The 27,720-nt window shown below is 35.6% G+C and overlaps 1 protein-coding gene across 2 annotated transcripts in view; it reads left to right on the forward strand.

Moving 5' to 3' along the window:
• SHOC1 (shortage in chiasmata 1) overlaps positions 1–20,083 on the forward strand; it is a 108,333-nt gene extending 88,250 nt beyond the window's left edge. For both annotated transcript variants that reach the window (XM_015436862.3, XM_005581073.4), the window contains 8 exons: positions 667–784; positions 2,025–2,136; positions 3,789–3,910; positions 5,978–6,071; positions 12,280–12,411; positions 12,694–12,843; positions 14,180–15,140; positions 19,834–20,083. In XM_015436862.3, coding sequence (XP_015292348.3) covers positions 667–784; positions 2,025–2,136; positions 3,789–3,910; positions 5,978–6,071; positions 12,280–12,411; positions 12,694–12,843; positions 14,180–15,140; positions 19,834–19,934 — 1,790 coding nt within the window. In that variant the 3' untranslated portion in view covers positions 19,935–20,083. The remainder of the gene's footprint in view (positions 1–666; positions 785–2,024; positions 2,137–3,788; positions 3,911–5,977; positions 6,072–12,279; positions 12,412–12,693; positions 12,844–14,179; positions 15,141–19,833) is intronic.
• The last annotated feature ends 7,637 nt before the right edge of the window (positions 20,084–27,720 follow it).

The following is a 27,720-nucleotide window of genomic DNA, read 5'->3' on the forward strand; positions in this document are numbered from 1 at the left end:
TCTCTCAGTACTTGCCATCAATTATTTTCTATTCACCTCAAATATGAGTGGGAAGTCTAAATAGATTCTGAGACATTCCAACTCAATTCTAAAAATATGGTCACTATAATGGTTTCTTTGGAATTGATCTTGTATAACTATTCTTTTATAAATTAACTGTGTATGCCTTTTGACCATGTATCTATTGAGGTATTTATTCTTTTCTTATTGATCTGTAAAATGTTTTCCCTATGGGTTATTGCACATAATTTAAAATCTTTATGTAAATCAGTATATATTTATACAGCACATGTCCAATATATACTTAAGTGAATAAAGCAAGTTTCAACATTTCAGGTAGAGAATGACCCTAATTTTTCTTTCTTTATTGAAGTGAGTGTACATGTGTGAGTATAAGCAGGAAAATATATTGAAAAAAGTCTGGAAATATATGCAAAACTCTGTTTTTACTGTATAGTGGTATTAGTAAACTCTATTAACTTATTTCTAGGTAGGATAACATGGTTTTTATTTTCTTCTTCAAGCCTGTCTTTATTCTGTTTTTGATTTTTTATGCTGAATATTGTTTTTATATTACTCCTACTTATCCTCATGTTTAGTAAAAAAAGAGAAAGAGCTGGGAGATGAGAATAAAAGAGAAATATTTGTAAATTTTCTCTTATTTAGGAAGCACCTTGTTGGATAGATTTGGAGGTTTTCTTTTGGAAATTCAGATTCCATATGTGTTTTTTGCATCTGAAGGACTTCTTAATACTCCAGACATACTTCAGCTGCTAGAATCCAAGTAAGTTATTGATTTCACAAATTTAACAAAATATATATATATGTGTGTGTGTGTGTGTGTGTGTGTGTATATATTCTGATAGGCTAAATATTATTGCTGTATATGTGGCTCCATGTGTCTATGATTCAAGTCTGGAATTATATCACAAAAAAATAGTTTTCCAGAGAGTTTATATCAATGTATATTTATTTCCCTATACCACACCCTCATAATTTTAGAATATTATATTTTTGGTAATATTTATCAATTTTATGGACAAAAATAATATTTGTTGTTTAAATTCATGTTTTACTTGCATTTTTTTTGTTACCAGCGAATATGAACATTTTATATGCTTTTTTCTGTGAATTATATGTTCATGTCTTGAGTCATTGATAATATTGAGAATGAGTACTGTTTAGGGAACTTTACTGCCTGGGAAACAGGACTGTGAAGTTTTAAATGAATTCTCAAGGTTTTAAATCTTTAGATCTAAGGTCATACCAACGTTAGACGTTATCAAATCGTGAAACACTTTATCATAACACACCAGTTGTCACAGGCATGTTGGACCTTGGGCTCCATATCAAGGAAGGATAATTGTACTGTTACCTTAGTTAAAATGCAGATGTATGTTCCATGCTTTTGTTTTTGTATATTAAGGCTGTGGAGAATTCACAGAAAACTATGAGCTTATAAAAGCTAGTTAAGAGCATGATGGCATGTACCTGTAGTACCAGCCACTTAGGAGGCTGAGGTGGGAGGTTTGATTGAGCCCAGGAATTCAAGGCTACAGTTAGCCATGATAGTACCATTGTACTCCAGGCTGGGCAACAGAGCTGTCTCTAAAAATAATAACAATATATAGTAATAAAATAAAAAGTGCTTAAAATGTAAGTAATTTTTAAGGAATAAAAAAAGGAAATTCTGATAAATGCAGAATATTTTAGTCCCATAATGTTTTGATTTCATGAATTATTATTTAAAGAGCTAGAAAAAATTGGTCAAAACATTTGTAATAGTGTTATGTGCAGTAACATTTAGCACAATGCCTAAGGCAACACACATCTCAGCTGATTTGTTTTATATACTGAATAAATCGTAACTTTATGCTTCAAATTTTATAAAGTAGAACAAATTGACATGTAAAAGAAAAAGCATAGAAATCCAAATAACTTAACATTCAGGAGGGCACTACAACTTTTCTTAAATAATTTTATTAGCATTTCATTTTTTCACTCAAGAATATTGTATTTTACAGCTATAACATCTCACTAGTAGAGAGAGAATGCAGTGAGTCATTGAAACTCTTCGGAAGTTCAGAGCGTTATGTAGTGGTAACAGTTGATGAACACACTGCCATAATTTTGCAGGTAAAACTAGGTAGAAAAAATATAAACTAAAATAGATTAAAATATGTAGCTATGTAATTTGTTATTATCTTTTCTGTAGGAAGCTTAACTATAATCTATTAGTGATTTCTTCTAAATTTTGCAAATGGGCCACAAGTGCTAAAATCATCACTGTGGAAAATGACTATAATCAAACTTCTCTGATGCCTTATGGCTTTTTAACATACTTTAAGAAGATAGGGCAAATAAAGAATATTTAATATTGTGTATTAACCTATTTTAAGTGTATTTATAGAATAATTATAGTATTGAAAGCTTTAAAAAAGCAATTTCCAGCCACTTTATTTATTACAAAGAGATAATATATTAATTGATGATTGATAATATTGAATTTCCAATCATTCATTGCATTTCCAATGTAAATAGGAGTTGTCTCTAAGTAAGCTAGTTTTTAGAGAGAGAATTTCTCTTCAAAAATTCATATAGTTTGGAATTTTCTATGTATAAATTCTTGGGTGAATCTCCCTGATACATTTGCTTGATTGGAGAACCAAATGAAAAGAAATTAATTTATTGGCGTGGGAGTAGGAGCAGAAACCAGGTTTGATGGTATGCAATATAAATATTGCAATATATTAATGCCCAATATGTGTTTTGATAAGCAAATGTTATAGGAATTATATGATGGAAAAACACAACTCTATTAGAGATTTTTAAGAGAAACTATGTCTTGTATATTTAAAGTTCTTAAACAATATTTTTCTGTTTGGCAAAACTGTTTGTTTGTTTTTAGAGATAGGGTCTCACACCATTGCCCAGCCTGGAGTGCAATGACACGATCATAGCTCACTGCAGCCTCGAACTCCTGGGCTAAAGTGATCCTCCTATCTCAGCCTCCCAAGTAGCTGGGACTACAGGCATGCTCCACCACACCCAGCTAATTTTTAAATTTTTTGTAGGGACAGCGTTGTGCTATGTTGCCCAGGGTGGTCTTGAACTCTTGGCTTCAAGTGATCCTCTCACTTCAGCCTCCCAAAGTGCTGGGATTATAAGCATGAGCTACCATGCCTGGCTGGCAAAACTGTTGTAGTCCAATTATATAACTTATTGTTAGAGGAAGGTCATTTTTTGAATTCCTTATCTATCAAAAATTACTTATGTTAAAGGAAAAGGAGATTCCATACCATTAGGTAGAGATTCCCAGAAAGTCCATTAACTGCTCCTTTCTTATCTCCCCTGAATAACCATGCAGTGTACATTATCTTATAGGTTTTAAACATGTTTTCTGTTGCTTTTGGAGTGACCAGATCCTAGTCCACAAAGGACTTGCATCCACAAAGGACTAGGATCTGGTTATTCCAAAGGCAGTAGAAAATTGGACTAGCCTATGGAGTGCCAAACTAGGGGCACTCCATAGGCTACTTTCTTCATAACTGGGACCTTGGGAGATTCAGGAGCCTTCCTTGCTGACGCTGTCATTAGGTGTTTTATGTCTACTGTAGCTTTTCTCCTACTACTTCCTGCACGATTTTAATTTTTCCATGAAATGGGGGCTCATACCCATGCCTCTTTTCAACTTATTTGTATGTCATAGATTCTTGAAATATGATAACATAATTTCATAATAACTGTTCAACCTAATGAATTTTTACATTTTCTTTATTTTCTGATAGGATCTAGAAGAATTGAATTGTGAGAAGGCATCAGACAATATCATTATGAGGCTGATGGCATTATCATTACAGTACAGATATTGTTGGATAATTTTATATACCAAAGATACATTAAATTCAGAGTAGGTAAACATTTCTTCATCTAAAGTTATGTTTGTATTTCTTAAGCCTAAGTCCTCTTATTTGAATGGAAATAGCTATGCAATTTTCTGTGTGCTCATCTAGTTTGCTTTAAGTCAAGGATTCTCAAGTTGGAGGTATGATCACAGGAAAACAAATTTTGGAGATGATATATTTCATATTTCTATGAAAACCATCCTCCCCTCCCCCATCTCACTAAGAATTGCTGCTTGAAGTATTTTATTATTTTGTAATTCTGGACTTGTCCGATTTCTGTCTAACTACTGTACTAAATTTTTTGTGTACACTTGTTATCAGGTTGGTATAAGTTCGAATATAAGAGTCTAAATACCTTGGTTTTTATTCCTCCTTTTACTAACAAATAATCTCTAGCAAGTGATTTAGCCTGGTTTTACCCTTCTACCAGAACTGAAAAATAATAATTCCGGTCTAAAACCTTCATTTTGAAGAATAATAAAGGGTGTAAAACATTTTAAGCTTTGAACTTTCTTGTAAAGCATTTTAAGCTTTATCTGGAACTTGGACGTGTTCTTAGTAAATCACTGATTTGGAAATTTTTAAAAGTTGTTTTAGATTACTGTCTACCTATAGTTCTAGTAGTGCAATTGAGGTATAAGGGAGAATAAAAGGAGATTCAAACTTATTTTTACCCAGATTTTCATGAAAATAATTATCTAATACTCTGAGATAGTTTTATATTCAAGATGTAAACAGCAAATAAATATTCACAATCATATATTATAAAATATAACAATTTTCAGACCTCTAGATATCTCAGATTCATATTTTTAGAGAATGAGAACATTTAGGAAGTATCTTAATCAACTGACCAAATTAGGAAAACTGAAAATACAACAGAAATTGTTTGAATTACATTAGTGTTCATGCCATTAATTCTTGTTTGAGTGACAGTGTCAGGGGTCCCTGAGACCATTCTGAGGTTTGATGGTTTGCTACAAGGACTCACAGAACTCAGTATATAGCTGTATTCATGGCTATAATTTATTACAGCGCAAGGTTACAATACAAAGTCCTATAATGCAAAGTCAGCAAAGGAAAAAAGCTCATGGGGCAAAGTCCAGAGGAAACTAGGAGGAAGCTTCTAAGAGTCCTCTCCTAGTAGAGTCATACAGGATGTGCTTAACTTCCTCAGCAACAAACTGTTACAACACTTGTAAAATTTTCTCTACCAGACCAGCTCATTAGAGACACAATGCCCAGGGTTTTTTTTTTAAGGGCTGGTCAAGTAGGCACCCTCTGCCTGGCACTTAATCAAAGTTCTAGACTCTAAGAAGAAAAGCAGATGTTCAACAGAAACTACATTGTTTGTCAACAGTTTAGGCACAGTGTTCTTATCAGCTTCTCATATGGAAAGAGCTAATCTGAGAAAGAATTCAAAACAGGAAAGAAGAGCCAAGAAATAAAGAGAGCCATTATCTTGATGGTATTGTTTAAGTCCCAGGATCCAACAATGGCTTCCTCTGGACTTCTTCATAATGTAAGCTAGTAATTTCCTCTTTGTTGCTTAGGGTACATAAAGTGGGTAAAGGTAGTAGAACTATCTACCCACAGTTCAGCATTTACATCTGACCTGCTTAGTAACCACAGAAGGAAAAGAGAAAGATGCATTTTCTAACAGTTTAGGGAACTCTGGGAGGATTCCATGTATCCTGGTTCTGGTCATGTGTCTATGTCTGAACCTGTTACTTTGACCGGGGGGATGGAGTATTCTAGTTGGCTAGGCTTTGGTCATAAAGCCATCCCTGGAGTCAGTAAAGGGATGGGTTAAGTTCGTCCCACAACACACACCTCCCCTAACACACACACCCTTAGCATCCCCTAGATTTGACAGTATTATTAAAGAATGGAGATGGAGATGTTTTTTCAAGAGTACAGAGTGGAAAAAAACACACACAAATTTGCCACACTGGTGTTGTCTTAGCTAGGTTATTCTAAAAATATTATGAAATGTGGAAAATAAAATTAATTTTTAATAAATATAATCTAATATCAAATGAATAGAAATATAGTAATATAATTCTTTGTAGGTATCCACTTACAGAAAAGACACTTCATCACCTAGCACTGATTTATGCAGCATTGGTTTCATTTGGGCTAAACTCTGAAGAACTGGATGTAAAGGTATTCTTTTCCTATGTGTTTCTTCATAAGTATTTTTTATAAACCAAAATTATACTCAAATTTAAGTGCCCAATGAGAAAAAAGTGTTAAGCAAATGAGTTAAAAACTGTTTAAAAGCTAAATAAAGAATAGTTTTCAAATTAATAAATATTTTATCATTATTCTATTCCAAAAGGCTTTAGTTTAATGAATTTAAAATCATATTTCGTCTCTTTATTACTACTCAGATGTTTTCTAAACATAGCAGGATATGAATAAAAATAAATATCCCTTGATTTAAAATGTTCCTTATGAAAGATGTACTAAGCTTGTATCTGCTGTAAATGGAACTCTTAAGACATATACTAGAGGTAATATATTGGTGATCTCTAATCATTCTCTTTCCTTGGTCCCCTTTTTCAGTGTCCCGCTCTGAAATTTAGACATTTGTCCAAGTTCAGGGCTCAGCACTGTTCCATTATCATATTACATTCTCTTCTTTATGAAATTAGAGATTTCCACAGATTTTGCTTTCATTTCTGAGTATAATTCTTAAAGTTTTCTTGATATTTCTTAAGGTTTGCACCTGTATTCTAGCAGACTACTGGGAATCTCCACGTGAATATCCAACAAGTACTTCAAACTCTACATGTCCAAAACACAGCTTCTCATCCTCCCACAAGCTTAGTTTATGGTATCATTATTCCAATTTATTTGGTAGCTAAATCTTCTTTTTAACTCTGCAGTGTCTCTAGAATATGTCTCTCCTACTTCTGCTATTTCCCTAAATTCAGGTCTTTGTCACCTCACAGTTGGATTTTTAAAGTAGCTTCCTAACTAATATCCCTTTTCTACTCTTTCCCCACTTCAATCCATCACATATAGACACCAATTACATTCCCAAAATAAAGCTGTGAATATTTCACTCACTAGACTATAAGCTCCTTAAAGGTAAGGAAACATGTTTATTCATTTTTTTAATTCCTGGAACCTAGCACAATGCCGGGTACATAGTAGTCTCTTGATAAAAATTTGCTGTTGATTTGAATTTCTTGCTCAAAGACTGTCCATAGCTTCTACTTAAATCAACATAAAGTTCAAACTCAGCTGGATTCAAACACTTCCACAATGTGGCCCTTAGCGATTCCTTCTTTAACATTATTGTACTCACTATTTACTGAATATGCCTCCATACTGTCACCTCTCAGCCTTTGCACAAACATGTCATTCTGGCCTGCCTTCCCCCAGGAATATTACTGCCCCATTCTCTTACCACTAACTGTCCGAGTTCTACCTGTCTTTCACTGCCCAGTTCAAACACTACCTATTTTAAGAAACTTGCCCCACATCATGCTACCTGACTTCAAACTATACTACAAGGCTACATTAACCAAAACAGCATGGTACTGGTACCAAAACAGAGATATAGACCAATGGAACAGAACAGAGCCCTCAGAAATAATATCACACATCTACAACCATCTGATCTTTGACAAACCTGACAAAAACAAGAAATGGGGAAAGGATTCCCTATTTAATAAATGGTGCTGGGAAAACTGGCTAGCCATATGTAGAAAGCTGAAACTGAATCCGTTCCTTACACCTTATACAAAAATTAATTCAAGATGGATTAAAGACTTAAATGTTAGACCTAAAACCATAAAAACCCTAGAAGAAAACCTAGGCAATACCATTTAGGACATAGGTGTGGGCAAGGACTTCATGTTTAAAACACCAAAAGCAATGGCAACAAAAGCCGAAATTGACAAATGGAATCTAATTAAACTAAAGAGCTTCTGCACAGCAAAAGAAACTACCATCAGAGTGAACAGGCAACCTACAGAATGGGAGAAGATTTTTGCAATCTACCCATCTGACAAAGGGCTAATATTCAGAATCTACAAAGAACTTAAACAAATTTACAAGAAAAAAGCAAACGACCCCATCAAAAGTGGGCAAAGGATAGGAACAGACACTTCTCAAACAAAGACATTTATGCAGCCAACAGACACATGAAAAAATGCTCATCATCACTGGCCATCAGAGAAATGCAAATCAAAACCACAATGAAATACCATCTCACACCAGTTAGAATGGCAGTCATTAAAAAGTCAGCAAACAACAGGTGTTGGAGAGGCTGTGGAGAAATAGGAACACTTTTACACTGTTGGTGGGACTGTAAACTAGTTCAACCATTGTGGAAGACAGTGTGGCGATTCCTCAAGGATCTAGAACTAGAAATATCATTTGACCCAGCCATCCCATTACTGGGTATATACCCAAAGGATTCTAAATCATGCTGCTATAAAGACATATGCACATGTATGTTTATTTGCTACTATTCACAGTAGCAAAGACTTGGAACCAACCCAAATGTCCATCAATGATAGACTGGATTAAGAAAATGTGGCATGGCCGGGCACGGTGGCTCATGCCTGTAATCCCAGCACTTTGGGAGGCTGAGGCGGGCAGATCACAAGGTCAGGAGATCCAGACCATCCTGACTAACACAGTGAAACCCCGTCTCTACTAAAAATATATAAAATTAGCGGAGCATGGTGGCAGGCACCTGTAGTCCCAGTTACTCGGGAGGCTGAGGCAGGAGAATGGTGTGAACCCAGGAGGCGAAGCTTGCAGTGAGCTGAGATTGCGCCACTGCACTCCAGCCTGGGCAACAGAGCAAGACTCTGTCTCAAAAGAAAAAAAAAAAGAAAATGTGGCACATATACACCATGGAATACCATGCAGCCATAAAAGAGGATGAATTCATGTCCGTTGTAGGGACATGGATGAAGCTGGAAACCATCATTCTGAGCAAACTATTGTAAGGACAGAAAACCAAACACTGCATGTTCTCACTCATAGATGGGAATCGAACAATGAGAACACTTGGACACAGGATGGGGAACATCACACACCGGGGACTGTCGTGGAGTGGGGGAAGGGAGAGGGATAGCATTAGGAGATATACCTAATGTAAATGACGAGTTAATGGGGGCAGCACTCCAATATGGCCCATGTATACATATGTAACAAACCTGCACGTTGTGCACATGTACCCTAGAACTTAAAGTATAATAATTAAAAAAGAAAGAAAGAAACTTGCCCCAGTCCTACTCTGTCAGGATACATCTCTCCTTCCATTCTCCTGCTAATACTTCATATCTTTATTATAGTATGGGGATATTTATTCATATATCTTCCACCCTGAAGGGTAAGAATGAGTTTCTTTTTATTTGTAAAACCTAGCAGCTAGCATAGTGCTTTGCACAAAGCAAAAACATTCAATAAATGTCTACTAAGTGGAATTCAATCAAAGTACCGCTTGCTAAGAAAATCAACAAATGATCTGTTTGAACTGGAATTCCAGATAATTTTGTTTCTGTGCTGCATACTAAACAAAAATAAAATTCTTAGAAAAGTTACCTAAATAAGTGAATGACAAATGTAAATTTGTCTCTAGTGAGGTCTTACCACTTATTTAGCCTCTTCTCTTCCCAGCTCAGGGTAAACCATTATGGGCAAAATATGCTTTAGAAAAATTTTTTCCTCTATACAGGGGGCATATGATATCAGTGAATGATCCTATATTCAAGTACAGTCACATGGCCCAGGAAGGGCATGATCCAAAGAAGGCATTTGGGGATGAAATAGGAGTACTGCGTAGGAGCAATCCATTCCAAACAAGTCTGTTTCCATCTGGATCAAACTATTCTAAAAGCTTTTCAGGTTTTACATAATAATCTAAAAAGCAGGTCATTTTTTCAATGGATGTTGAGAGGTAACTGCGGTCAATTTGCTCTTACTCTATTATCAGTATGTCCTCAGTACTCATAAGCCTCCTGTTTTCCTGACTTGATGACATTGCTGTATTAAAGGAGGCTCCCTGGACTCATACTATTTTAGAACATATTGTTGCTTTACCTTACTTTATTTAGTAGCATGGCTTTTGATCTCTTAGATCACATCAGGACCATTAGCACCTTTTCATTTTCAGGCATCTGAAGGACCTGCAAATCAAGGAAGTATTAGGAAGTTTAAGAATATTTTCTTAAATTAAAAGAAAATACTGCCTGTAATCCCAGCACTTTGGGAGGCCGAGACGGGTGGATCACGAGGTCAGGAGATCGAGACCATCCTGGCTAACACGGTGAAACCCCGTCTCTACTAAAAAAAAAAAAAAAATACAAAAAACTAGCCGGGCGAGATGGCAGGCGCCTGTAGTCCCAGCTACTCGGGAGGCTGAGGCAGGAGAATGGCGTAAACCCGGGAGGCAGAGCTTGCAGTGAGCTGAGATCCAGCCACGGCACTCCAGCCTGGGCCACAGAGCGAGACTCCGTCTCAAAAAAAAAAAAAAAAAAAAAAAAGAAAATACTGCTAGTAGTGTTATGCTAAGTGTTATTCCAATTTTTTAAAAGTTCTGTAATTTTCTTATGAACCGTCTTTGTAAGAAAATGCATAAATACACACGTGCAAAATTTTTCAAACAAATTAAGGAGGTTCCTGAATTCCCAAATCTAGCCATGAGCCCCAGAATTCCTGCCCTAATAAATTAATCATCATTACCACCATCATAAAATTATGGCTTTTAACTCTTTTCCCATTTGCCCTGAGAATCCTCGCCAGCCAGGCTTGTTGCTGCAGTGTTTACCCCGAGATAACTTTGCCACGCAATATCTCGTTTTTATTATTATTTTTGCATACTCTAGTATATCAACTTAGGAAACAAAAGACATCTTTCTATTTATAGCATTCTGTTTTTAGTAGTGGTATTTCCATTACAAAATATAGTAATTCTCAATCCCTGAAAATGTCAAATCCTAGAAAACATAGCATTCCTACTTGTGACGTTAACATCATTCTCAAACAGTTGTTGGCTGAAGAGTCCATTGATGAATCTGATTTTTCTGAAATAGAAAATTCTCATGATTCAGATGATTCTGATGTTAGTTCTGTTTAGAAATAACTCCAAGCACAGTTTTTATATTTTATTTTCACATCAAAAATCAGTCAGATTTGCTTCAGCCTCAAAGAGCATGTTTATGTAAAATTAAATGAGTGCTGCACTTTTTTTTCCTAAATGGGAAAAGGGTTAAAATAAAGTTTATATATTTAAATGAAAGTGTCATATCTTCTCAAAACATCCAAAACTAGCAATTAAGTACATTTGGAATTGAACAATGTATTTCTGTGTACTCTCCCTATATAATGTCATTTAAAGAAAATCCTTTAAAATGCATGTACTCCCCAGGTGTGTACTAACCGTTTTGTATTTGTTATTCTTATAAAAGGAAAAAAAATCATAATTATTTTGTGAGATTTCTATGGTTTACTAAATTTCCACTATGGTACAGGATATTTATATTTCCAAGATAGGATTATTTGGGGCAGTATTTCTCTGTTCACATTAAACTGCTAACTCATGAACTATCTTTCCTTCAATCAAATTTAAAAGATGAAGAAGAAAAGAAAGAAATGAAAGCAGAAGAAGAAGGCTGACATTTCAGAAGAGAGAAGGGAATGGAGGAAAACGGTGTCAGACAGGAAACAGAGGATATTATGAAATTATTTTTTCTTTACTTTTTCTCTTACTACTGTACTAATGGGAAAAATATTTTTTAGAATTGTGTAATATACAGAAACACCACATTTTTGGCAGGGGTATCTTAGAATCAGTAAGCCAATATTAGATGAGCAATTCCCAAAATGCTGGGAATGACTACTCTAAATCAAAACCTTATTTTTTCTTTTTTGAATACAAGATCAAATTCATTTATAAGTATCCTTATTTTTGAACTTTGTCTTTGAAAAATCTTACACTATATTTTTAAAATTCTTATTTTAATTGAAAACTATTAGGTTTAACTTTTGGAAACAGCAAAATAGTAATATTACTAGTGATATTCAAATTGCTGATTTTTCTAATATAGTTGAAATATAACACTATATTTTAATGACTCTATTACTAAATGCCAAATGAAATGAAAATGATTTTGTTCCAAAAGTTAAAAATACAAGGATATCACATTTAAATAAGGAAGGAAAATTGGTTGTCCTCATAAACAAAATGTCCTGGATGTAGGATAAACCAACAGTTTCTATCTAAAATAGTGTTAAAGATTAGAATCTGCTGTTGTTTAATTTTATCTTCTAATTACAAACTATTTTTTTAATATTATATTTTGCTTCCTAGTATTTCCTATAATCTAATATAAAAAAATTTTTTTAGCTTGTAATTGCCCCAGGAGTAGAAGCAACTGCCTTGATAATTCGACAAATTGCTGACCACAATTTAATGACCTCAAAGAGAGATCCTCATGAATGGTTGGATAAATCCTGGCTTGAAGTTTCACCATCTGAGGTATATTTTCTAAATGTATAAATTAGATATTTGCAAAACAAATATAAAAACCTGTATTTGAATTTACTTTCTGGTAACATTTTTCCCCCAAATGTCTCAAATTGAGTCGTAGGTACAATGACAAAAATTTTAATCTGCTGCAATGAGTAAAATAAAATGGATCACTTTCGAAAGACTACTGACTATTTCTTAAACTCTTTTCTAGGAAGAAATGTACGTACTTGTAGAATAAAATGGATCACTTTCAAAAGACTACTGACTATTTCTTAAACTATTTTCTAGGAAGAAATGTACTTACTTGATTTTCCATGTGTTAACCCACTGGTGGCTCAGCTCATGCTAAATAAAGGACCTTCACTGCATTGGATATTATTAGCAACTCTGTGTCAACTTCAGGAACTCCTACCTGAAGTCCCAGAAAAAGTGTTAAAGGTTAGTTATTTGAGATCTGTATTATGATAGGAATTTATTTCCTTTCTATTTGAGTATCTATTCTTACAATAGGATTTTTTAAATGAAGGTATACAAGTTTAATTGTTTTGGACTTCAAATAGCAAAGAAATAATTTACTTGAGCTAAATTTCATACAGACTTTCATTAGCTATCAATTATACATTTTATTTTTTTTTATTTTTTATTTATTTATTGTTTTTGAGATGGAGTTTCACTCTTGTTGCCCAGGCTGGAGTGCAATGGTGCAATCTCAGCTCACTGCAACCTCCACCTCCCAGGTTCAAGAGATTTTCCTGCCTCAGCCTCCCAAGGAGCTGGGATTATAGGCATACACCACCATGCCCGGCTAATTTTGAAATTTTTTTTTTTTAGTAGAGATGGGGTTTCACCATGTTGGTCAGTCTGGTCTCGAACTCCTGACCTCAGGTGATCCACCCACTTTGGCCTCCCAAAGTGCTGGGATTACAGTATTTTTTCTTTTTTTGAGATGGAGTCTCTCTCTGTCACCTAGGCTGGAGTGCAGTGGCTTGATCTCAGCTCACTACAATCTCCACTTCCTGGATTCAAGCGATTCTTGTGCCTCAGCCTCCCGACCAGCTGGGACTGCAGGTGTGCACCACCATACCTGGCTAAGTTTCGTACTTTTAGTGGAGACAGAGTTTCACCATGTTGGCCAGGCTGGTTTTGAACTTCTGACCTCAGGTGATCTAACAGCCTTAGCCTCCCAAAATGCTAGGATTACAGGCATGAGCCATAAACCTCAGCCTATATTATACATTCTAAAGCTATTTTATACAGATAAATTCAATATAATCAGCTTTAAATCATTTTGGAATATTGTGCTCACAGAAAATTCAATTATATACCCTATTCACATGTATTTACATTACCTCTTCCAAACAGTCCTAACACACACTTCATTGTAGCTGTAAAGATAACTTTAGCCTTACTGGTAATATTTTAGAATTCTTATCAAGGAAATAGTATTCATGTATAAGATAATAGTATTCTTATCAAGGAAATAGTATACATGTAGAATTGTATAACTAAAAATTCTATTGTATTTGCTGTGAGCTTAAAATTGTTCTGAAAAATAGACTATTAAAAATCTATTACAAGTGATTAGAAAATATGTATGAATTACAATGAGTTTTTCTTTTAATAGAACCTAATGATTTCACGTTGTTAATACCTGGATCAATGTAATATCTATGAATAGACTACTTATTTATATTTTGCCTTCTTTCCATATAGATAAGCATCATTATTCATATTTACTAAACTGATGTTTGCATTATATTAATTCATTTTTTAGCATTTTTGTAGCATCACTTCCCTATTCAAGATTAGTTCTTCTTCTGTAACAAAATCACCACAAATTTCATCACCTCAGGACAATAGGAATCGGATTAGTACCTCGTCTTCTCGGAGTTCAGCTTCTGATTTAGATTCTGTCATTCAAGAACATAATGAATATTATCAGTATTTAGGATTAGGAGAGACAGTGCAGGAAGAGAAAACCACCACTTTGAATGACAATTCTTCCATTATGGAACTAAAAGAAATCTCAGGTTTTTTACCACTTGTGACTTCATATAATCAGACCAGCTACTGGAAAGACTCTAGTTGTAAACCTAATATAGTGCAGAATACTCCTTTTCTAATTAATATAGAATCAAGGAGACCGGCTTATAACTCCTTTCTAAACCACAGTGATTCAGAGTCAGATGTCTTTTCTTTGGGTCTAACACAAATGAACTGTGAAACTATAAAATCACCAAGTGACGCTCAGAAGAGAGTGTCAATTGTCCCCCGTTTTATAAATTCTCAGAAAAGGAGAACACATGAAGCAAAAGGTTTCATAAATAAAGAAGTATCTGACCCTATCTTTTCACTAGAGGGCTCTCATTCTCCTCTTCATTGGAACTTAAAGAAAACTATATGGGAACAAGAGAATCACCCATTCAACTTACAATATGGTGCAGAGCAGACTACATGTAACAAATTGTACTCTCAGAAAGGTAATTTATTCACTGATCAGCAAAAATGTCTATCAGATGAGTTCGAAGGCCTCACATGTGAAAGTTCAAATGATGAGACTTTCTGGAGAGAATTACCATCTGTCCCCAGTTTGGATTTATTTTGTGCTTCTGATTCTAATGCAAATCAAAAAGAATTCAACAGCCTTTATTTCTACCAAAGAGCTGGAAAAAGTTTAGGACAGAAAAGGCATCCTGAATCTTCATTTAACTCAGGAGACAAGGAATCATTAACAGGTAACACTATCCAATAGTTGATAAAACTACTCTCAAATTTAATTTTAAAAGAGAAAACCATCTCCAAATTTAACCTTTTTTTTTTTGTTTTAATTACTACACTTAAAAAACTTCTCTAATAACTGTTGAGTAAAAGAGAAACTCTAAACTCTAAAATAAATGCAAAGAAAATATACTGTGTTAAATTCTTATAGCCTTAAGTGAACTAAGCATTCAACTTAAGAAGTTAAAAATAAAAGCAGTGCAACTCTAAGTAAAGCAGGAGACTAAAATCAACAAAGATTAAACAGAGGAATCAGTGAATTAGAAAATTAACCTCTTTGTGGGGTAGGTATATTTAATTGAACATTTATTAACAGAGCCTAATTAGGTGCCAGTCTCTATTCTAAGTCCTTTATTGGATTATTTACTTTAATTCTAACAATTCTATTAAATAGGCACTATTATTAGCTCCATTCTGGTGGAAGTTTTTGAGTTGTCTGAACATTTAAGCTTATCAAATTTTTAAAAGAACAATTTAATTTTCTTATTTCTAGTGATTCTAGCTTTTCTTTCAGTGTCATTTCGTATTACATTGGCCCAAGCATCTAAAACAAAATATTAAGTTCTAACGGCCATACAAAGGTGGCCTTCCCCAGGATAGGAGAAAAAGGGGAGGCCAGAGGGAAGCTGAAGTTTCAAACTTCTTTTTTTCATAGGTTTTTTTGTGAGGCCTGAGAGGGGCCAGGAAAATCTTGTATTCTTTGTTTTGTTTTAAAAAGACCTCCCAGATTTTATAAGCTCCAGGACTTGTAATACTTGGATTTGCTCTAGTTTAATAGTTACAACTTGTTTTGTTCCTCACTTTAATGGGAAGTATTTTGTGTCTAGTCTTGTAAAAACTTCTGTGAAAAATAGATGCTAAATTTTATCCAAACTCATTTTAGTACATATTGGGAAAAATCAAATGTGTTTTCTCTATTGACCTATTCATGTCAAAGATTATATTCACAGGTTTACTAGTATTAAATTATCTTTGCCATTTCTGTGATAAACATAACTGGTTTTTGAGGGATGATTCTTTATTTTTTTAATTTTTATATTTTTGTTTTATTTAATATTTCATGCTACCTTGTCTAAGAGATTTTTTTTTTTTTGTAAGACAGGGTCTCCCTCTGTGGCCCAGGCTGGAGTGCAGTGGCATGATCGGCTCACTGCCACCCCTACCTTTCGGGCTCAAGCGATCCTCCCGTCTTAGCCACCCAAGTAGCTGGGATTACAGGCACACACCACCATGCCTGGCTAATTTGTTGCTATTTTTAGTAGAGACAGGGTTTTGTTATGTTGTCCAGGCTGGTCTCGAACTCCTGGGCTTAAGCGATCTACCCGCCTTGGTCTCCCACAGTGCTGGGATTACAGGAGTGAGCCACTGGGCCCGGCCTAAGAGATTCTTTTAACATGCTGTTAAATACGGTAGCTAATATTTATATATGATTTTCATGTCCACATTCATGATATTAGATTGTGTTCTTTATTTGTGCCTTATCACATTTTGACATAAAGGTTATGCTAACTTCATAAACTGGATGAAAATTTCATATTTTTCTACTCTGAAACAAAATATGCATGTGAATTACTATATGTTCTTGAACACAGGGCACTCCAGTATATAACCTCCCATTTTTCAATGAGAAGACCCAGAAGTCGTTTTTAAATAAATTCTAACATTAAATGTTAGAAAAAGCTTAAAGCTTATAGGTATATGAGTAGAATGGTCAAACATCTACCTATATTTTAATTCATTAATTTAGTTATATATTTTTAAATCACATACTCCATAAAATAATGTCAATTTAGAAACATTAATTTCTTCCAGTTTCCAAGTTATTTCCATGAGATAATTTTATTCAAACATTTCACATGACTCTTTGATACTAATATCTACATTCAATATGACAAATTTTATTTAACTGGTTTTCCATAGTACATCATTACCTCCAAATACATTGCTTAAGATACAACACTTTTTGAATTAATATTGGCACAGCCCTGGAAAATTTATCCAAAGCCATTAGCATAACCCATAACCTCAAGATAATTTTCCATTTGTCCTGAAGTGTGTATATGGGATCTCCGTGATATAATTGCTTACTACATTGCTTTATTTTTATTTTTTGCCATGTCTGTTTAACAAAATACATTGCTTTTAAAACTTATTATTATTATTATTATTATTATTGACAGAGTCTTGCTGTGTCACCCAGGCTGAATCATCCTTCCTCAACCTCTTGAGTAGCTGGGACGAAAGGCACGCACCATCACACCCAGCTAATTGTTGTATTTTTTATAAAGGCAAGGTCTTGCCATGTTGCCCAGTCTGGTCTCAAACTCTTGGGCTCAAGCAATCCGCCTGCCTCAGCCTTCGAAAGTGCTGGGATTACAGGTGTGAACTACTGCACTCCACCCTGCCTTTTAAACTTTTAAATAATGGTACCCTAACTCATGCAATTATGAGATTATATCCCCAGGGATAATTATTAAAACTGTTTCATAATTTTTAGTTTTCCATTTTACTGAGTTCATAATCAGCCTCTGTAAGTATCCAAATCTGGAATTTTTCACGTAAATGTATCATATATAAAAAAGTCATATAAGGTAAGTTCTTACATGATCACCAGCTATCATTCATCAGGGCTTAGAATAAATTTCACATTACAGCTGTGGGTCAAGGATCAAGCTCATGAGGGAAAACTTAAAAGCAAGAGTATTAAAAATGGCATATTAAAGACTCTGGAATGGCAGCTGAATATGAGCTACTAATACTATTTTTAAATATGGTATTCTAATTTTTATTTTTTTCTTATTGATCTATTATAAATTTTTTCTTTGAGCCAAGAGTGAGGTTTTTCTCATGTTGTTGGGTTTTTTTTGAACTTTTGTTATTTCTGACAACTGCATTGTTGTCAGTTTATTATTTACTCCTTCCATTCATTAATGATGATTCTTTATCCAACTTGGCAAGGATGTAGTGAATTTTGCTTATAATGTCCAAAATGCTGGTAATCTCTTCAAAACTGTTTTCATCTGTGAATGTACTTGGGATACTTTGTATTGGTTAACTGGAAATTTGTGTGTGCTTTCTAATTGAACACGTGGATACTAATATAGGGATAACTATATATGGATATCCATATATAAATAATATATGGATAATAAATTGGAGTTATTAAATAGGTGCAAAATATACATTCATTTCATGGGAAAGCTTCCTGGCAGCTATAGAAAAAGAAATTTAAGCGTTTTTAGAAATTTTAGAATTGGCTGTGAGAGATTGATATCCAGAAAAAAACATTGTTTCTATCACATTGGTAGCTTAAAATCAGCCATGGTGGGGGTCTTCATATCAGAAAAATTGGCAGATGCTACAAATCAGGCCTTTCCATGTTTCCCCCACACCACCCCGAGAGCTGGCTGTTAAACATTTACCAGCATGCTACTGATAGTCCAGGTTCTCCCACAGCTCTACAGCGAAGGACCAAGGTCCTGTCATCATTAATATTCCCTGTATTTCATCTAATTGTTTACTTAAGGATTCTTTAGCTCCTCAGTTAGAGTTAAAGATTTGTTTCCCAGACATGCCTTTAAAGACATGAATTTATAGATAGATTCCTAAACACATAACCTCTCCCTGAAAAGAAATATGTCCCTAGTGAAAATGGTATTCCCTAGAGGGTATATGTTCATGAGAAGAAAATTAGCCCAAGTGAGAAAAAGCTGCAGTCAGGAATAGAAGGGCAAACCAGGAAAAAAAAAAAAAAAAAAAAAAAGAATTAAAAAAAAAAAAAAACGGACAGAATTGTATACACTTGCACCACAAAAATGGATACAAGGTACACGGAGACCAGGCAATATGTCTTTGTTTTAGGTTCAAAGTCTGTCAAAATGAGCCTCTAATTTATATCCTAATTAATGAGGACTTATTGGAAACGTTCAGGAATTAGGAAGCCCTGCCTGAGTTGCTTCCCAAACCATTTTGGATCGTTTTTACTTAAAAGTGTTAAAATTAGAAGAGAACTTAGAGATTACGTATTATAACTTTTCATTTCACAGAAGAGAAAATTGAAATCCAGGGAGATTTAACTACTTGTACAAGGCATGAGCATAAAAATATATGCATTTATCACTAATTTTTAATACCGGGCCATTAGGTTCAGAGGCATTTATGTTAAAAACACACTTTTTAATAGTTATTATTTTATCCCTGTTGGGAAATTTTGACACTTTGTAGATGATGATGAAGACACAAAACCCATTTGAACAGTGAGGAAAACATACCTATACTTCAGCCGGGCGTGTTGGCTCATACCTGTAATCCCAGCACTCTGAATGGCCGAGGCGGGTGGATCACCTGAGGTCAGGAGTTTGAGACTAGCCTGCCCAACATGGCAAAACGTGTCTCTACTAAAAATACAAAAAATTAGCCAGGCGTGGTTGCAGGTGCCTGTAATCCCAGCTACCCGGGAGGCTGAGGGAGGAGAATCGCTTGAACTCAGGAGGCAGAGGTTGCAGTGAGCCAAGATTGTGCCACTACACTCCAGCCTGGGTGACAAGGGCAAAATTCTTTCTCAAAAAAAAAAAAAAAAAGGAAAAGAAAAAAACCTATACTTTACTATTGTAAGCAATAAAATGGTTTTCTTTTTTCTCCTTTTAACAGGTTTTATGTACTCACAAGTACCACAATTCAAAAAACGACGTCTAGCCTATGAAAAAGTCCCGGGTAGAGTTGATGGGCAGACTCGGCTGAGGTTTTTTTGAAGGAGGAGAAGAGCAATGTTACATGCAATATTGTACTGTTTTTGATGCTAATCCACTAGCAAAATTATTTAGATTTGCTTATACACTAAAGAAAATGCGATTATTCATACATGTCTCAGTGTTTCTGTATTAAATATTCATAATATGTATTCTGCCCTATGGTTTGCATCTTTGTAAGTTAAACATTCTAATTTATCAATTAGTAGAATAATTATCATAAGATTCAAAATGTCTTCCAGACACCCCTACACACAAGCCATTTAAATGAGTCTCCAACAGAGCCTGACCCTTTGAGTCAGGAAGTGAAGATCACTGCAGTTAACCCTCCCACATCAAGAAAGTTAAAACCTAGGACAAAATTGAAGTTAGAAAACTTCCAACTTAAAGCATTGTTTTCTGTAAACACAATTTAAGAACAAATGACTAAGATGAAGTATTTGCAACCCAGATAATAGGAAAAAAAGTTCATATTCTTCATATTTAAAGAATTCCTACAAACTTATAGAAAGAAGACAACCTGATAGAAGAATGGGCAAAATATATGAATAGATATTTCCTCAGAAAAAAACAAACATTGTCAATAAACATTTGAAACACAATGAAGTTTCATTACGTATTAGACAAATGCAAATTAAAACAATGTTACTGTTTTTTCACCTATCAGTTGCCAAAATTTTTGAATATTCATACTATCCAATATCTACATATTGAAGAAAAGAACACTTTCCTATATTATTTGTACAGCTTCTTTAGCGCAGTTTGTGTAAACCCACTAAGATGAAAAATGCTCCTATCTTTTGACTCAACAACCACATTTCCGGGAATCTGTCTTAAAGAAATATCCAATTATACAATGAAATACCATATAATTTGTAATAGTTAAAAATTATAGACAATAAAAATGCTATCAGTAGGGGAATAGACCAACAACTTAAGACTATAGAATACCACGAAACCATTAGAAGAATGTAAGTCTGTGTGCTCTGACAAGGCAGGATGTCCATAACATAAAGTAAAAAAAAAAAAAAAAAGGGGGAAAACAATATATAAAATACTGTATGTTGCACAACTCATTTCTGTTTTTTTAAAATAGACCTTTGAAAATTCAAAAATTTTCCAAAATGATCACTGTATCAGGGAACAATGTGGACATAAGATGAATTTCACATTCTGATATGCAATTTTGTTCACAAGAAACACTAGGTGAACTCAAAAACGATACCCAACTGAAATAAGCTGGATAGGAATACACAAAACACACACACACACCACACTTCACAGGGTCATTGAGCCACACAATGTAGCTAATGCCACATTCGGTGTCTCAACTTTCTGGCTAGATAGCCCACCTGCTACCACCTCACAGTAACTCGCCAGTTGCAACTTGGCTAAGCAGCTTCCTACCTTCCCCTTTCTTTAATTGTTCCCCACTTTCCTCTCAGGTCTCTGCCATTTTTCTCTATTTATTCTCCCACTCTTTTTCTATCTCTCTTTTGTTATTTTCCTTGAGCAGAAAGGGTACCAACCATGGCTGCTAGGCAGGGCTGGCCAGTGGGACAGTGGGGCCTACAGGCTCAAGAGCAAACTTTGAGTATTTTTCAAGGTAAGGAGCCAAATGTATTATAGTATTTGTGTATTCCTTAATCATTTAACATGTTTAAAAGTGTGCTATCATTTTCTTTAGATTTCTGTCTTTTTTTACTGTTACTGGCAAAATTTTTTAATATTAAGCCCCAACTCCATTTTCCCACAGGCCCTGTGGTGGTTATTGTGTGATTTTATATAGCTTGGTGATTTTTAGGAATGCCTGTGTCATATTATAGCAGCACTACTGGATACATATTCTTCTTAGCAGCTGCTTAATATAATCTGCCATGATATATTTAATCATTCTCTCACTAATGAACATTTAGGCTGACTCCAGCTTTGTCATGAAAAATATATGGACAGACACATTCTCAAACTTTTAACAGTAGGAGCTAGAGTAATAAATACAAAGGTTGTCATTCTTTATACATTTGGATATATTTTGAAGGTACAGCTGAGGAATCAGGGATAGCACCAAGGTTTGTGACCTAAGAAGAATGACATTGTCATTTATTGCAATGGGGAAGATTATGAGAAAGGTATACTTTACAGAGCTTGGGAGCTCAGTTTTTGGGCAAGTTAAATTTGAAATACCTACTAGACTTCCAAGTGGAGATACTAAGTAGGTATTTGTATTATGTAAGTCTCAAGTTCAATAGAAAATATAAATCTGGAAAGTATAAATTTGGGAGTCATCAAAGTATAGATGATGTTTAAGGCTATAAAAATGGATGAGATTACCAAGGTAGTGAATATAGATAGAAAATAGAAAAATTTCAACCACCAAGCCATGGGATAACATTAGACAGAAATAGAGGAAAATAGAGAGATTGAGAAGAAGCGATCGGTGATGTAGGAGAAAAAGCAGGAGATTTCCTGAAAGCCAAATGCAGAAGATGTTTCCAGAAGGAGAGAGTAATCGGTTGTGTCAACTGCTATTGACAAATCAAATGAGAGGAGGAAAGAGAACCATTGGATTTACCAGTGTGGAGCTCTTTGGTGATCTTGATAGGAGCAGCGTTCGGAGCAATGGTGGGGCAAAAGCCTGATTATAATAGATTCCAGAAAGCACAGGAAAGGAAAACAGGAGATGGGGAGTTTAGACAACTCTTTCTGAAACTTTTGCTGGATAGATGAGAGATGGGGTATTGGCTAGAGGAAGAAGTCAAGAGAAGGTAGTTTTAACAGAAAAATCTCACAGTGTTTGTAAATAAATGGATGGGATGGAATGCTCCAGTACAGGAGCAAATGCTAATGGAGACAGAGACAGAGATTTGCTGGACAGAAGTCCCTGGAAAGGTGAAAAGACATGGGATATAGTGCAGAAAAGGAGGGAGTTAGTCTTGGCTAGGACCATAGAGAGTTGGTCCACAGACATAAGAAGAACCATTGAGATTATAGGCAGAGATACAGATAGATGTGGTGGGAGATTATGGTCATTCTCTTCTGATTGCTTCTATTTTTTTCCTCTTAACTTTTCTGTTTCTTTGATCAGAAAAGCAGAACCACTGAGTATTATAGAATAAAGGGTTTATTATAAGGATTAGGCCTTGTACAAATGTGGGAATTTCTTTAAAAGTTATGTAAGACAGTTGCCTTTGCATCTGGTGTTGGGTCTGAAGTCACTTCAGGTCAGCTAAGCTCATTGTCAGGAGAGCTGGAAGCAAAATGGGGAAGATAAACTGGAACTTCCCAGGACAAACTAGAGTCACTTTCAACCTCAGTGATATGAAAGCAAGGAAGCTGAGAGTGAAGAAGGAGACTGTATTGGAGATTTGAGAAGAAATAATTTATGAAACAGTCACCTAAAGAGTGAGAGAGTGAAGGGAATGGGGAACTATAGTGTATGTTCGCCAGAAAATATAAAGATCCTCTTAAATTAGTGCTCATGACTCTGAAGTGAGAGCATTAAATAGGTCACACATGGAGGAGGGGTGCTCAGTAGAAAGGAGGAAAACACAGACAGAGAATTGCATTTAAAGGGCTGCAGCGCCGGCGCGGTGGCTCCTGCCTGTGATCGCAGCACTTTGGGATACCGAGGCGGGCGGATCACGAGGTCAGGAGATCGAGACCATCCTGGCTAACCCGGTGAAACCCTGTCTCTCCTAAACATACAAAAAATTAGCCAGACATGGTGGCGGACACCTGTAGTCCCAGCTACTCGGGAGGCTGAGGCAGGAGAATGGTGTGAACCCGGGGAGGCGGAGCTTGCAGTGAGCTGGAATTGCCTCACTGCACTCTAGCCTGGGCGGCAGAGCCAGACTCATCTCAAAAAAAAAAAAAAAGGGCTGCGGCTTAGTCAAGACTGTGTAAGGAAGCAAAAGTGAGAGTGGGGCAAGGGAGTTGACAAAGTATGCAAGGCAGTGACCATAATAATGATAATGTTATAATGTTAACATTGTAAATGGGACACAAAGTACATTTTATTATAAATTGAGCTGTGCATATAACCTCTATATAGAGCTTTCTCTAAACCATGTTCAAAACTCTGAGGCTAAACCTGAAGTCCACATGCCGTCTCCCTTCCTTCCTCCCCTCAACAATGGCCTTCCCCTTGACATTTAAATGTACTGAAGCTTCTGAAGGAAGCTTTTCTAGACTTCATATCCTCTCCAACTACTCCTGCTCTGTTCTCTTTCACAGCTGAACTTCTCAAGATGATATATATCAGAAGTCTTTAGACTGAGGTACACCTACCATTAGAGCATATTACAAAGACACTTCAAGGAGTGAGTACATAGGCACCAACGGTTGTAAAAGAGTAAATTTCCAGTCCTTTAATTTCCACAGGCACTGTTTCCCAAGCCAGAGAACACACCTGAGACCTACACATCACAATGGTTCTTTTTTTTTCCATCCTCCACTTTTACAATTGTCCTTCCACTTTGCAAAATAAATATATATCTGTCACCCATCCTGAATCTTACTAAGGTCCAAGACCTAAGATCTAAATACTACCAGAGCAGTAAATAAAGGAACAATTTGAAATATTGGGATCAGCAAAATCTCCTTTAATTAAACCACCATAACATCCCATTCTTCTCACTAAGAGATGCATTTCCATTACATTTACTTTTTAAAATTTAAATAAAGTTTTTTTTTGTTTTTTTTTTTTTGAGATGGAATTTTGCTCTGTCACCCAGGCTGGAATGCAGTGGTGTGATCTCAGCTCACTGCAACCTCTGCCTCCTGGGTTCAAGCAATTCTCCTGTCACAGTCTCCTGAATAGTTGGGACTACAGGCGCAAGCCACCATGCCTGGCTGATTTTTTGTATTTTTAGTAGAGACAGGGTTCCACGAGATTGGTCAGGCTGGTCTCGAATTCCTGACCTCAGGTGATCCACCCACCTCGGCCTCCCAAAGCACTGGGATTACAGGCGTGAGCCACCATGCCCAGCCAATATTTAAATAAACTTTCAATTTTAGAGGAAATTAACAGAAAATTTACGAAAATAGTATAAAGAGTTCCCAAACATAAAACACCGCATGTCTCCTATTATTAATATCTTACATTACTATTACTATGGTACATTGGTCACAACTAAAGAACCAATATTGATACATTATTATTAACTAAAGTCCATCCTTTATTCAGAGCTCATAGTTTTTCTTTAATGTCCTATTTATGTTATAGGATCTCCTATAGGGATGTATCCTTATATAGGAGATATATACCCTCATGTAGGATATATCGTTAGATTTAGCCATCATGTCTCCTTAAGCTCCTCTTGGCTGTGACAGTTTCTCAAATTTGCCTTTTTTTAATGACCTTGAAGTTTTGAGGAATACTGGTCAGGTATTTTATAGAATATTTCTCAATTTGGATTTGTCTGATGTTTTCCTCGTGATTAGACTTGGGTTATGCGCTTTGAGGAGGAAAACTACAGAATTAAAGTTTCATTTTCAATACATAGTATCAAAGGTACATGTTATCAACATGACTCACCACTGATTATGTTAAATTTGATCACCTAGATAAGGTACCATTTGCCAGGTTTCCTATTAAAAAGTTACTTGCTACCCTTTTCCATATTGTACTTTTTGGAAATAAGTTGCTAAAGTGTAGTCCACATTTAAGGGGTAGGGATTTATATTCCACCTCCTTGAGGAAAGGGTATCTATATAAATTATTTGGAAGCTTTCTCTACAGGAGATTTATCTCTTCTCCCCCAATTTATTTACTTATTCAATTATTTATTTATATAGTACTTACTCATAGATATTTATGTATACTAAGGGTTTGCTATGCTTTGAACATGTTCCCCAATAGGCAAATGTTGAGAACTTAATTCCCAATGCAACAGTTTTGAGAGGAAGGATCTTTAAGAGCTTATTAGACCCTGCCCTCATGAATGAATTAATGGTATTATTGCAGTTATATTATTATAACTCAGGAGTGAGTTAGTTAGTACCATAGGAGTGAGTTCCTGATAAAAAGGATGAGTTGAGCCCCCTTTCTCTTGCCCTATTGCACTCTCTTGCCCTTTTGTCTCTTCCGTGGGATGACACAGCAAGAGGGTCCTTGCCAGATGCTCATGCCATGCTTTTGGACTTCCCAGCCTCCAGAACAGTGAGCCAAATAAATTTCTCTTCATTATAAATTACCCAGTCTGTAGTATTCTGTTATACCACATAAAATGGACTAAGGCAGGTTTATAATTCAATATGACATTTAAAAAATATTATTGGCCAGGTGTGGTGGCTCATGCCTATAATCCCAGCACTTTGGGAGGGCGAGGAAGGTGAATCACTTAAGGTCAAGGGTTCCAGACCAGCCTGGCCAACATGGTGAAACCATATCTCTATTAAAAATACAAAAATTAGCCAGGTGTGATGGCATACCCCTATAATCCCAGCTACTTGGGAAGCTGAGATACGAGAATCTCTTGAACCCAGGAGGCAGAGGTTGTAGTGAGCCAAGATCGTGCCATTGAACTCCAGCCTGGGCAACAGAGTGAGACTCTGTCTCAAAAAAAAAAAAAAAGTTTAAATTATTCTAGGTTTAGCCAATGGGAGCTCTTTCCGTTTGCTCCTATGTTCCTTAGATAAATCCCCACCATTTTGTTTTTTGACCACTTCTTTACTTTCTCACATTACAAGATATCAAGACTCATCTAGTATATTCCTTGCCCCAGCTCTAGAATCAGTCATTTCTCCAAGGAGCTCTAGTACCCTTTGTTGGAGAATGGCATTAGCCACCAAAATCTGGGCACTGGATATGCTCATTGCTACTGAAGTGTCCTTGCTCCAAGGCCCTCTAAGCAAACAGAGCTAAAAATAGATGTGTTATAGTCATCTCTGTATATACATATATCTACAAGTTTATCTACATCTATCCATCAATATCTATATTAAGAAAAACATGAGTTCGGCCGGGTGCAGCGGTTTATGCCTGTAATCCCAGCACTTTGGGAGGCCGAGGCGGGTGGATCACGAGGTCAGGAGATCGAGACCATCCTGGCCAACATAGTGAAACTCTGTCTCTACTAAAATAAAAAAATTAGCTGGGCATGGTGGCATGTGCCTGTAATCCCAGCTACTCAGGAGGCTGAGGCAGGAGAATCGCTTGAACCAGGGAGTCGGAGGTTGCAGCAAGTCGAGATCATGCCACGGTACTCCAGCCTGGCGACAGAGCAAGATTCCGTCTCAAAAAAAAGAAAAAAGAAAAACAAGAAAGATAAACATGAGTTCATTCTTACATTTGTATTCTAATCCAGTACCACACGGTTCATTATAGCTTCCCTGCTTGCTTATCTGTAAACCGAACCCCCACTCCAACAGTGAGACACTTAACTCCCACCATCCTCTATCCATTTACTGTTTTGTTCAATCCCAATTTATATCTATGGTAGGTTCAGATTTGTTAGCCCATACCCCATGAGAAACAACTTCACCAACTAGTGTACAAGGCTTATGAACAATCCGTTTGTCTTTAGAGTTCCAGTCATTTCCAAAGTCAGCCCCCATTTCTCTACCCTCTTAGTTAAGTAATATCATGCATTTGTAATATGTATTTTCTTTTCATATTTAATTATCAAAATTTATAATATATTTATGTGGTTTTGAACACTTGTACTTAAATAAATTGAATTAGTAATTGAGAAAAACCATTTAACTTATAGTCTTAAGGTCACAAGAAATATTTTTTAATTATTTCAATTTATTTATATCCTATTACAGAGAAGTATGATAGGTTGAT

The sequence above is a fragment of the Macaca fascicularis genome, chromosome 15 (genome assembly GCF_037993035.2).
Source record: "Macaca fascicularis isolate 582-1 chromosome 15, T2T-MFA8v1.1".
Lineage (NCBI taxonomy): Eukaryota > Metazoa > Chordata > Mammalia > Primates > Cercopithecidae > Macaca > Macaca fascicularis.